This window comes from Photinus pyralis, unplaced genomic scaffold, assembly GCF_008802855.1.
Source record: "Photinus pyralis isolate 1611_PpyrPB1 unplaced genomic scaffold, Ppyr1.3 Ppyr1.4_LG9, whole genome shotgun sequence".
NCBI lineage: Eukaryota > Metazoa > Arthropoda > Insecta > Coleoptera > Lampyridae > Photinus > Photinus pyralis.
Window position 1 is genome coordinate 20,173,524 of NW_022170878.1, and position 13,667 is coordinate 20,187,190.

General features: G+C 37.4%; 2 protein-coding genes across 2 annotated transcripts; one reads left to right on the top strand and one right to left on the bottom strand.

Annotated features, from left to right (window-relative positions):
* Positions 1-1,655: 1,655 nt before the first annotated feature.
* On the bottom strand, positions 1,656-12,909 carry LOC116181388. Its single transcript, XM_031501738.1, has 3 exons — positions 12,741-12,909; positions 6,572-6,785; positions 1,656-2,129 (listed from the first exon to the last, which is right to left on the bottom strand). Exons 1-3 carry the CDS (start codon positions 12,816-12,818, stop codon positions 1,777-1,779), a joined length of 645 nt encoding a protein of 214 aa, XP_031357598.1. The 5' UTR covers positions 12,819-12,909; the 3' UTR covers positions 1,656-1,776.
* On the top strand, positions 2,431-5,956 carry LOC116181387. Its single transcript, XM_031501737.1, has 6 exons — positions 2,431-2,675; positions 2,732-3,155; positions 3,206-3,285; positions 3,337-4,992; positions 5,042-5,259; positions 5,313-5,956. The coding sequence occupies exons 1-6, from the start codon at positions 2,510-2,512 to the stop codon at positions 5,889-5,891; spliced, it is 3,123 nt and encodes a 1,040-aa protein (XP_031357597.1). The 5' UTR covers positions 2,431-2,509; the 3' UTR covers positions 5,892-5,956.
* Positions 12,910-13,667: the final 758 nt, after the last annotated feature.

Genomic DNA, 13,667 nt, shown 5'->3' on the forward strand with positions numbered 1-13,667 from the left:
CGATTTCAAGACTAAACACCAAAACTGGTTAACATCTGCTTTCGAATTTATATTAATTGAAATTCCACTTTAACTACGGTTTGTTCCCCGGAAACGTCAGTTTACAATTGTATGCATGGTGTTTCGAAATTCGCGCACACGGACTATGCGATGGTGTTATACGACAAAACTGAATAAAAAGTTCCTCTACTAGTATACCATCCCATAGTCCGTGTGCGCAAATTTGTTTGGAAACCATTTACACCGCTTTATCTCGCAATTAAAATTTCTTAGTGGGCGACCCATACTCTAAGACGATCGATGCGTATCTCCCCCAACTTTGCTTTTCCTCTATTTCCGAGTAGAAAAAACGATACAGACCCAACCCAACGGAACGCTCGTCTGCACCCACAGACCGACAGACCTTCTATAGCTCCCGCAGCCAGAGCCGGATTAAGACTTTTTTCGCCCTGGGCAAATAAAATTCTCTCCCCCCCCCCCCCCCTTCAAGAAATGTATGTTGAATGTATATATGTCCGTCAAGTTAAAGACACATTTTAATTTTTTTTTAACTAACCGAAAATGACATTTTACCAGAAAATAAAATCTTATTTAGGCAAAAGAACAAACAACATTTAGACAAACATAAAACCATAGGTATTAAATTTCCTGAACGTTTTAAAATTTTTTTCTAATCTTTAAAGCAATAAATCTTTCTATTATAGAATTTTCGTCCAAAGAATTAAAAATGTCTGTAGAAATATATATGCTAAGTTAATCGTTTTATCATTTTTCAAACAGTTTCTCAAATAATTTTTAATTCTTTTGGGGTAGAGAACGACCATTCACCTGCCGCATTTGTTGTTAGAAGACAAAGGTATATTCGTAAAGCGATTTAGTTGAGTTTCATCTCCTGAGGAGTCGTCATGCCAACTGTAAAGTTGTATGATTCTTATTTATATTTTTTTTGATAATTAGGAAGAATTGGCCCAACAAATTTCGCCCCCATTCGCTTTTCGCCTCTGGCGATTGCCCATATCGCCTTATGGTTTATCCGGCCCTGCCGGCAGCCCATTTCAACCAACCTGGTACTTCTATTCTTATCTAATGGGTTGCTCAGCACTGCAGAATAACCGATACGCAACCCACGCAATCCTCGCGACTCACTTAGAGTATCGCAAAGCATTTTAAACGCGCTTTGTTGTTACTATATTGTTCACTTTTCGTGTGAAGCGGTACATATTATGCAATTTTATTGGGTTGTAGGTATGATCAACAAAATTTGGATTCAGAGAAGGAAATTTTAGGTCAGTCTAATATTAATTAAGGTGACATTAAAAATGAACTACAATTACAGATGACCGATACGTTTATCTCCCTCTTTCAGGGCCAATTCGAGTCATTTTTTTTGTTGGTCATAGCTTACTTTAAATCAAATACAATTTTTAAAAAATCGACAGCGGTATAGCGGGCTTCCGTTACAGAGTCTGCTAATCAAAGTCATACCTCTACATTTTATCACTTCACTTTATGTACTGTCAGAGGCCATTACACTAAACATAAGCTCATCTCGGGTTTTGTGTGGTTCAAATCAGGATGATTGCTACAAACTAAAATTATCTACATTTTGATAAAGGTATATTAATACTGCTAACAAAATGTATACTTATTTACAATAAAACAATGCTAAATAACATGTAGAAAAAACATAAACTTAATTTCCCAACAATTATCACTACAACAAATAATATATGCAAAGTAAACAAATTAGGTATGTATTATGACTAGTTACACTCGTTACGTCAAATTAATGGTATTCGCGAACTGTCTAACCAAATTAGCAAACGTCTTTTGCTCTAGTTTACACAAGCTGTACTCGTTCGAACAATTCACTCCATCTAAACCACTTCTTATCGCCGACTGCACCGGCGTACCGTCGAATAATTTACTTATCCATTCATTTGTTACTATTCCATCAATGATTTTGTCTTTACTCGACGCTAGGCCGTTGGAAACTTTATTTGACGATTCCCTTACCGTGTAGCACACCATTTTTTGCATACAAGACGTGGTGTCCAAGTCATTTTCCATTAGAGCTTGATCCATTACTGTTAGGAAGCGCCAAATTTCCGAGGGTCCACTTTTGAAACCTGCAAAAATAAAGATTGAGATTATCATTGGACGAATTTTAGTATTTACTGGTACAAGAACTTTTCTGTTTATTTGTTGTTTGTTGTTTCCGCAATTTCGTGATGGACGCGGGTGGGAAGGAAAAGCATTATATTAGTAGAATTTAGTGGGAGACCAACTTCTTGCAGGGTTCTTGGGTTACCTTAGTAGTCCTTTACTAGCGTGCTGTAAATCCATCTCAAAACTTTCTCGTATAATAATCGAAAAGGTCAGTATAAACAAATCATGTTAGAAATTTGTGAATCGGCATTTGTTCTGAACGTTACTTATAAAGTCAAATTTTACTGTCAAATGTAACAAATTAATCTATATTTGGAGCTAAATTGTACGTAAAGGAGAAATGGAGCAGTTGTATTTGTTGGAAGTGTTAATAGAACGGATCTTCTTTACTCCAACCACTATTGACGTTTCGAAACCAAGCGACATAAAAATAGGCGTCCTTTTCGCACATTTAGTTAACGTGGATATCGAATCGGAAGATATTGGAGGGTTGGATATAGTTATTGGTGAGGATAACATGTGTAGTAAAAAATTCACAGATTCCTCATAACCTTTGTTAAAGATCCTGAAAATCGAATTTGGAGTTTGGATCTGGGCAAATCGATTTTGTTTCCCTGCAAATCTAACGATTTACTTCTAACGTTAGTTCAGTCGCCATTAGAGCTTAGTCTGAAACAGAATACTGCACCTTACACAGTTGGAAGAGTGAAAGTGACTTGGCCCCGCAATTTTCTTGAAATGGTCGAGAAATCTGGATTAAATCCAAATGATGTGGAGCCTGCGTCTGTCTGCGCCATGTATGAGTTAATTGACGAAAACGAAACGCACGTTGCTAGCTTAGAAGTACTTATAAGATTATCTTCGTATGGACATAGTCTTCAAACCCAATTTCAAATAGTACCCAACAAAAGCAACGGGGAAGGACTGCCAGCTAATAAATATTTTTTTAGAAACATCAATACTGCTACAACATTTAAAGCAGAAACGTCAGTGTGTGCACCTTTTAAACTAATTATACAAATGCCATCGTTTTTAGGTATGGCGAAGAAAGCAAGCAGGAAATACCACTAGTTGCCCCAATTTGCGGCCCAGCCGATAAAACGTTTTTTAAGCAAGGTAGTAAAATCCATAGGCAAATAAGCGGTTGCAACTTGTTTTAATCGACAGATAGAATAAGACCGGAAGATATGTCAACGGAACAACTGAACAAAATTCTATGCAAGAACAAACACTGCCCGGGGGCTCAAAAATTCGCCGAGTACGGAATTGGTCCGGCAGCAACCGGTTCTGGACTCGGAACACTGCATGGCGATTGCGACGTTCCCATTTCATACGGACTGAGTCATACCTACGGCAATTTGGAAAATTATGGACCTTATGGTGTTTACACTCGTCCACATTCTTTGGACCAACCTTACATACCTAAAACTGAAAAAGAGGAGGAAGTTAAGACATGTAAGTGTGGCAATCCTCTAAGACTACGAGGTGGAGGAGGGCAGGATGATGGTTCTGATATGCCACCAAAACCAATGGCGATGTGTAAGGACCTAATGCAATCATTTGATAAAGTTTTGAGTGCATATAAAAAGGCGTTAGGGCCTTGTGGCCAGAGCATTTGTCCGTTTGCGTTTAATGTCATCGACGAGTCGTGTAAAAAGCTCTGCTTTCCGCCACCAACCGATTCGGATAGCGTAAACGGAACCACTCCACGGGTTTCAACAGAACCCAACGTATTGTCGGCTTGTGGCACCCCCAGCTGTCCTTACTCGAGGCCTCAGTCTGTCGAAGCAGATAAAACCTTTCAGGCACAGCAACTCAAAAGTGCATGCGGAAAACCTACCTGCCCATTTACAAAACAACGGTTAGGAATGACGACTGATGACGACGTAATGGACTTGCAATATATGACCGCTCGTTGCAAACCTCCACCATGCCATAGTGCGCCTGTAACCCCATCGCGTCCTTTAGATCCAATACATTGGGATTGCCCAGAACCCTTACCAAAAGGGCCTTGTAGGAACCCGCAATGCCCTTTCAAACCCAAAGAGCTACGGTACACCGCCAAAGGACCTTGTGGTAGTGAGCAATGTCCTTTTGCAATCCCGCCATTTTGCGGCGATACAAATTGCCCATTCAGTCCGCCACAACCTTGCCCCAACGCCCAACCACCTCCACCACCAACCTGTGGTGATCCAACGTGTCCTTTTGTCTCTCCACCACCTGCTCCCGCTTGTGATCCTGCCCAATGTCCGCCTTCGCCGTGCTTCACGACATGCATAATGCCTTGCTGCACAAATGCAACATGTCCAGCTAATCCACCGACTTGTGGCGATGCTTTCTGCCCGCTTAATCTTCCCGCGCGACCTTGTCCCGGCTCTTCGGCCGGCGGTCGGGCGCCAAGCGCGGGACGCCCTTTTACTCCCAGAAAACCATCACCTTGTTTTATTCCGGAGAACCAGGCGGATTTGTGCGACAATCCACAATGTCCATTTCAATCAAGCGCACCTGACAACAATTCAGTTTGTGCCAATCCCGATTGCTCTTACAACAAGAACAGTCCATCGTTTGATTCCATATGCCCAAATCCCGACTGTCCATATCGCGATGGTAACGCGGCGAAAATGCAAGCTAAAGATAGTGTATGTAGCAACCCCGAGTGTCCGTTCGGAGTTCACTCAGAGTGTGTAAATGGTGACATACCAACTGCATTTCCTTGTGAAATTGAGCTGGGTGGCGCAACGATTCCCGTTGAGCTGGATAATCACCGAAGGTCTTCACGTAAAGCTAGTTTGGGCGCAGGGGATGACGGCACGGCCATTCCACGTAATGACACGGATTTTTTAGATACTTAACGCTAGTGTTCCTTTTACAGAACGGTTTTCTAATAATACGCCCATCCCAAGTTCAGATGTAGCTAAACCTACAAGAAGAATGAGAGGAAAAAGACGAAAAGCAAATTATGTGTATAAATTGGGAGACTTATATCCCGGAGTCAATGTTGGTCATCGCGAGTGTATCATCCCCGGACGAAACGTACCTGCGAAAATGGGTTGGGCGTGGAATATCGACGTTCCGTGTGTGGGATTAAAGGTTGATATGGTGATTGATAGTACCTAAGTAGTGCAACTGTGCTTCTGTTCCAGCCTAGGAGAGGTTGGCGGCCAGGCGCCGTTGCTCGTACTATCGCTGCTAGAATTATAGCTCATCGGAAAGAAAGAGGACTGACACCGTTACCATTAGGAAGTGGCATGGGTAGAGAAGGAAGAAGAAGACCCAAATCACAATACGATTCAGACACCGACGCCTCCGTCGCCCCGAAACCAACTTTACAAATAAAAAAAAGAGACGGAACGTACATGATCACCATGAATCCCCTTAAAGATCCAAAAACGATTGAGGATAATGAAAATCCGTACATGGAATGTTCGCCCTTGCAATTTAAAATTACAAAAAACAAAGAGAAAGACGACTCGCGTTCGTGTTATTGCGAGGATGTAGAATCAACATCGTCATCTGATAGCGAGCTAGATATAGAATTTACACCGCCGGCAGGAATCATAAGACCCGAACGGCTTAAGAGGAAGAAAAACGTGGTCCACACTGATACGCAGTACAATACAGAAGATTTTGATCCGAAACCCAAAGGCGGTGCCGCAAAAGGTGGTGCTGGCGGCAAGAAAGGTGCCAAGGGTAACAAGGGTAAAAAGGGTAAAAAGAAGTGAATATTTAGAAGTTAATACTAATTATAAAGTGACATCAATCGGCTTTTTAAGTAAAGTATATATATATATATATATTACAGAAAAAAAGTTTTTCTTGTACAAATTTTTCACTCAACGCTCGTCGAGACAAAAATTTCTTGTAACTTTTTTATAGACGGGAGTAATCAGGACTTTCACCGTTTCAGAGCAAATTGTATACCTCAAACTCCTGCTACTTTTGTGTCATCATTTTTCCATAAAATGAATAAGAAATTTCAAAAGTGGTATTTGGTAAGTGCCGACCGGTGCCGACAGATGTGACCTCTTTCTTACTCACAATCACTTACTTTTTGTCTCGATATATTATAGACAAAAAACCGCGCACGCGCAGGGGGTTCGAGCCCGTTTCATATTTTAATGGCACAGTTCATTTCAAATGGACAAATTCCCTTTAAGTCACTGCGAGCCAGGCGAGCGGGCCGAGCTCACTTTCGGGTGCTGAGCCAAGCGTTAACGGACGAAACGATTTTACTTCCGAGCAATAAGAAGCAGTCGCTTGAAAAATAGAATTATACTTTATTCCCTTACTCAAATCATTTAGCGCCTACCTTCGCACGTGCATTTTATATTATTCTGAACCGTGATAAATTCGTCAAATCGTAAGTAATAAAAATTGAAATGGTCATTAGAAAGGTACTCACTTCTTCCCATGGGCATGTCAGCTGCTTCTGCCATGTTCATGTATTTATAGCTGAATAGTTTAAGAAGGGCAGGTAAAACGAAACCAGTCATAAGAGCGATCGCTGCTGTTACCACAAGTGCGGCTACATTGACATTAGCTACGGCGCCTTTTGTCGCATGTATGGCTTTCTCCACCGGTATCCTGATAAAGGGAACTGCAAATTGCATTTCAATCTGGAAAAATAAATAATTGAATAACAGAATTTTAAACATATGCATGCATTCGTTACAACTGTCATGTCCGAATCCGTTTAATACGCATCGATTAGAAAAGCATCTTTAATACGTTTGGCCGTGATTTTTAACACAATAACAGTAGAGAAAGATATTGGAATTTTGACAAAAAAAGGATCAAACTCGTCTGTACACACTAAATTTCGTTAAAAGCGCTAGTGCTAATAATTTTTATTGAGACTTATATTATTATGTAACGTTCCTGTTTTAATCCTAAAATTCGAATCGAAGTTGTAACGGGAGCTCTTTATCGTATTTATTTAATTCGATTTTTTCTTATATTTTTTCTATAGCTTGTGACCTGGATACAGTCCTGTTGAATTATTTGCATATAATACCCTGAGGAATTGAGGATACGTTTAGTCGCGAAATAAGATACAATTATAAAAGTAGTGTACAGCTGAATCACATCTTGTTTACTAATAAGAAAACTGCTAACTTTTTACTGAGGTGTAACAGAAATTAGTGATTCGTCGAACAGCGCGGGAAATTTTCAATGCGTTTTGAGTCGTCGTATAGCTCAGGTCAAAATAAAAGTGATTTGTTAGACACGAGTTGGAGCTGAAGTCAAAGACCCGTAAAAATTAGCACCCAAAAATTCGTTAGTCCAAATTGGAATAGTGTTCCATTTCGTGTACAATTTCTCCGCGCGGAAATTAAGTTTCGAGTGGCAGGTACAATATAATCACTTAACAAATAATTTGCCCACCATGAAATGTAACCCTGTTACAAAGTTGAGGCTTTTTACTTCGGTAGCGCCAACAATTTATAGTGCAAATTTGAAACAAATAACGTTAAGAGTGTTAAGAGTGTTATGATCTAATAATAAACAGTTAACTTTTAAGATTCAAAAAACGATTGTGACAGAAATTACTATTCAAAAAGCTCGGGAAGGAGCTATCAAGCAATTATTATTATCTCTTAAATCCAAAAAAATATGTGATAAACATAAACTGTATATGTATATGACAATAAAACATTGTGCAAGAACTATACAATGTAGGTATACGTATTAATTTATTATTAAATTGTGTGTGACATTCGTTTTATTGTCACTTTTATCGTTCATTTACCCAAATAGAAGACTAAACAAACATGTTGGTTTAGTTTCGAAGTAAGTTTTCATCAGTATGTAAGTTTATACTTTTAGAATTTAAATAACCGCCATTACAACCTTTACACGACTTCAACTATATATATTTCAAACATTTAAAGCAAATTCGTTGTAATGCGTTCTTTTTCAGTTTCTATGTTCAAGAGAAATTTGTTAATCAATTGGCAACCACTTGATGAGCGAAATCCTACCTACCCGTCGGTGTGGGAAAAGTATTCTTTAGGTATTGTAGGGTTATTATATTTTACCGTGGTACCCAGCCCCTAGTTATCCCTGCGTTAAGAGTCTTCTGTACCCACTGCACCCAATGTAAATTTCCATAAGAGCGCCCGCCATAAAAACTCTAGTTGTTTTTCAAAAAAAATTTTTTTAAAGAACTATTTTATAAATTTAGACCTTTATCTACAAAATGTTCGGACTATTTCGAGGACTATTTTTTTTAAAAAGTGTATAGCAACTGAATATCGATTGTTTAAAGATTAGCTGTTTTGCGCCGATTATTGGGCTAATCTGTTTCATTTTTTTACTCGCGATCAAGACGATTTATGGAAAAAGTAAACCGACAGTTCCTTCTAAACATTACCCCAAAAAATGAAATCATATTTTTTGTAAATAAAGTCTGTATCTTGGCGGGCGGTAAATCAACAATTTCAGTGTAACAAGTGGCGCCGCTGCTCAGTGTCTGCGGGAACTAACTAAGCACCAAGACAGGAGTTGACAAAGCAAAAATATCATCTTGTCTCTTGCATTGCAACTATAATCATCTATATACTATAATGTAAAAAAGTTACGCTTGGGTAAAGAAGACAGATCCTTTCAGTTTACTCGATTTGTAAGAACGGAAAATTATAGTATTTTACATTATTAGCCAGGTAAGTGAGTTTTTACTGGCGATAGAGCCAGTAAAAACTATTACCTGGCGTATAATGTACAATATTTTATTTGTTACTCATTTGTAAACAATAGTAAACGTAAATAATTAGTTCTTAAATTGATCTTGAAGAAATGTCTAAAATATCATGTGATCCATGTAACAGAGAACTTCGCATTAATTCTGGCCAATGAAATTACTAGATTACTAACTTGTAAAATTTTTACAGGTCTGCTGTCAGTTTTACAAGTCTGCTGTCAGTTTTACAAGTCAGTAGCGTTTAAACATGACGTTTACCCGTTTGCGTTTTGTCTTGTTAATCAACGTTTACAACTGAGTAACAAATAAAAGTTTTTATTTAACAATAAGTAGCATAAGTTGGCACTTCTAATTGAAAATAAGGCATTACCGGAAATACCAGCCCCTACGAGCCTGTGTGAAATCTTATATTAGTCTGGCGAAATGTAGAAATCGTAAATATAAAAAAATTAAAAGAATTCTGCATCGACTGATGGGAATCGAACCCGATGTTTCTAAAATTGTTATTGTAAATATTTAATTTGGTAATTTTACACTCTGTACAATGATTATTTACACTAACGCATAACATTTTTATAGGCATATCAATGATTTTTCACAAGGGTTAGATGTTTCTTTATTTTTAGTTGGTGTAAATGGGCGTTAAGTTCTCCGTTATGTCATTTTTAGTTCTTCTTTTCATTGTTAATTTAAATCCAAAACGAGTATGCAGAATTTGCAGACGAGTGCGGGCATTAAGAGAGAGAGACGCGTGAGAACGTTTACGCAACACGAGGTTGACGTATTTTTACGTTGCGTTTAAGTATTAATATTTAGTGGAAAAAGTGATAAATAGCGTTCCATCAATACACAACAACAATACATCAACATGCAGAAACATCAATCAGATTAGAAGAGTTTTAAATGCGGTGACCTACTTTCCCCTTGATGTAAGAAGAGAGCAGCCATTATATTGTACAGCTTTCGTTGTTAATAACGCGGATGTTTTATGAAGCAGAGGTAAATTATAGAAAAATTCGCTCAAAATGTGTATTAAATTTTTCTTCTCATAAATCTACCCAAATTAAGTTTTAGCTATACCAATATCACATTGTTTATTGACCACATAATACATAACAGTTATTTATATGGGTAAAGAGAAAAAGGTAGGTTTTATATAACGAGTTAATAACGTAAGGAACAACTACAGGTCAACGTGCCAGTAAGTAAAATCATCCAACAGTGCCATCCAAGGTGGAAGTTGATTGACATTGATCAATGGACTGCTTTGTTATGGCCTACCGGGAAAAGTGTATAATAGGGCCCCACCAGAAATCGTGATTAATAACCACATATCATACTAGGTTTGCCCTTGTTAATCTGCAAAACAACATGTTCCATTTCTAAATGCATTTCTGTAGTTTCTTTCAAAAGAGGCAGAAGAAAGTTAGTGAAATTGCTGCGTAAATAACAATTTTAATTTTTCTTAGATAAAATCCAGATGGTCTTGGAAAATATGTAAATTTCGCTTCTGGAGCATCCAGATAAAGACTATGGTCATTTCCCCACCGAAGTCGATCTTTAAGAGTGGAAACTTTAAGAGGGCTTACGACTGTTGTAACAGGTGGTCCCTTTGGGCTTTAAAGAGTTAAATTTACAAATATGCTGGTATAGCCAAGTTTCCACGTGTACCGTTTCATAAGGAAAGAGAACGGAACTAATATGGGAGAAAATAAAGCACGTTAGGATAAGAGTGAGTGTTCAACCACATAGGAGTCGCAACCTCCAGTGTTGCCGGTTATAAAAACCGTCGTGGCGGAATATGGGAGGCGGTGTTTCTGCTATACCTTCACATGCATAAAAAAGAGGGTGAACGGTTGGTTTCATCATTCGAGCTCGGCGAGTATATAGGTAAAAATTGGGTGGGAGAAACGCATACTCAGCCAAACTCTAGACGTACATCTATGCAGTTCGAACGCTGCATTAACGGATTAACTTGCTCTCATTTAAACAAATTGGTACCACGAAAGCGTTGGAGTCCAAGGTTCAAAACGTCTATTGCGGATATATTTGGAGCAGTTGTACGATTAAGAAGCAAGTCTGTGAGTGAAAACTGTGCATGTCTTGCGTTTTTAGATTGACATTAAACGGCAACGCTAAAAAGGTTAACGATAATTAATTCGTGTTTTTGTTGGCTGTCGAAACCTAAAGTTAAATTACACTAATTTTGGACGTTTCCATACTGCGGAAGATTGGTAAATTATTCCAGTGAATAAAGCAAATTTCGACTAATAAATTGTGAGAACCATGAAGCACAGTTTGTTGATAATAAATAAAATAAAAAAAATAAAGTAAATGTAACTAAGTCGCTTTATTTATATTGTTGCGTCAGATAGCGTTGAAAACGCATTATGGCCATTTATAATAATCAAAATGTGTTCTGGTCAATTTATTGAGAGTAAGAACTTAAATATCGTAATGTGGTATTTTTGAGTAAGATACAACGCGATTGTTATGGACGTTTCAAAGAGGCCATAAAGTGTTGTGAACATTTCTCGTTATTTTAGCCTAACGCCCTAACATACACTCATTTGATTCCATTTAAATTAATCCTGAAAGGGTACCGACGTCCGTCAGATTTAACTGACAGATAACTTTAGATAAAAGTAAATTTGACCACATGTTAATAATTGTATTGTTTGTCGATGAATATACAGGGTGGTGACTTGCGTAACGCATCACGAGTAAAATTCATAACATGTGATTATTAGCTCCCCAAATAATTTTAGAGCAAAAATGTATTAAAGTTTTTTGTAGAAAAAGTTTTTTTACGCCAATCAACCGTGTTAGTTTTCAATTTTTTTCATATAAAGACGAAAAATTGGAAAAATAAAACCCGCATCTTTTTCAATAATCTGCGATGCCTTGGAATTTTCTAAAACAAAAGATATTCAGTTATCAATTAGCAGCAGTTCGAAATGGATTTTATGATTGACTAAAACTGTCTTGCAGTTAATGGTGACTTATTCGAACATTTATTGTAAATTGTTATATTAGGAAACCGTTTTTAGTAATTTGGTCTTTCTTTATGATTATGTTGAATTTGCTGTTCTAAATATAATACTTTTTGATAGAATTTGATTTGTTTTATAACAGACATTCCATGACATGACGGATTTTGGCGTAGATTTTGTATTATAAAATTCCATGGCATCACAGATTATTGAAAAAGATTAGGGTTTTAGTTTTCCAATTTTCCGTCTTTATTATGCAAAAAATTGAAAACTAATACGGTTGATTGACGTAAAAAATTTTTTTCTACAAACAACCTTAATACATTTTTGCTCTAAAATAATTTGGGAAGCCAATAACGGCATGTCATGAATTTTACATTGAAATCCCTATGATGCGTGACGCAAGTTACAGTCACCACCCTGTATACCTATGTTCCAACAAATACCGAGAGCTTATCTTTAAATAAAAGAAGTTTAGGACCAGATCAGTTGGATTGGGGGTCCGTTGTGATTTTGGGAACATTTGAAAATTGTCACTCCAGTTTAAAAAGTGATAAGGATAATGAAATCCAGTTGTGAAGTTAATGCTTCCGTACTTCCATCTTTTCTCAAGGGTGGATACGGAGCCCTTCAAGTTGCTTTTCTGGAACCTGTATATTCAGATTTAAACGAAGTTTGCAACATTTTAAAATTGTTATTTTTCCCACTGTACTAAACAGACCAGTGATAATAACTATAGCATTTACTGTTATGATTACTTCAATAATAAGAATTCTATACAGAAGCGTAGGTACTTTCGAGAAGATATCCATGACACACAAGCTAATATCGAATTACATGAAATGCATCATTGGAAAATTTGGAAGTTGTCTACTTACACTAATCTCTCCGTCCGTGTCCGTGTTAAAGTTTAGTAAACGTTCCTGTCTCGTCTGGTAATTATTTCGGGGGCCCATAGATAAATAACGATCCGTAATGTTGTAAGCCGCAAGAACTGTACTGTAACTTAACACTAAAATAATGACACATAATCGCGTCAACAGATCACTCATGTTCAAACTGAAATGTTAGACTGAACTACCTACTCGTTCCTATATTCCGTAACATATCACGCTATAATTGTTTTGCCATCCCCATTTTTATTTTGTCTTATTAACACATCTCGTGGTAGAATAAGAAATCTTGATTGTCTTTATGACAACGATGCGAATCGGTGGGCAATGTGCATCATTTCGCACGAAGAAGCTGTGAAATTGCGTTACCTAACCTAATGCATACGCCTACCACAACAGTTTGACGGTAACAATAGGGAAAGTGATAACACCAAATGATACAATTATATCTAGTTACACTTTTGAATGGCCATTAGATCTTTTAATTTCTTCCTGCTCTTCATCCTTAGTTTTCTACATCAATTATCGCTAATGATAAATCTTTTTACAGGAATCTTATTTGTCGCTACACTTCCTGATACGCCATGTAAACATAACAATTATGGCAAATTGAGGAGAAATTAAAGGCGAAGAGCAAATTCACGCCGCATGCCGGTCTCAGTTTGATATCTGATTTCATCTTCATTGCCTACTCACCAAAGAATTAACCACCGGTTAAACTAATTCTATTTAGTTTGAACTTTTGTATGTTAGGTGAGTACCTACATATATTATTTAAAGTAACTGTATCTAGGATGTAAAATTTATTCGCTCTAACAGACAGGAATTAGTTTTATATTATTCTCTGCAAAAAATTTTGGCGAAACAAAAAGTTTGCAAATTAGGATACCCCTTAATTGGATTTTTTTAAAA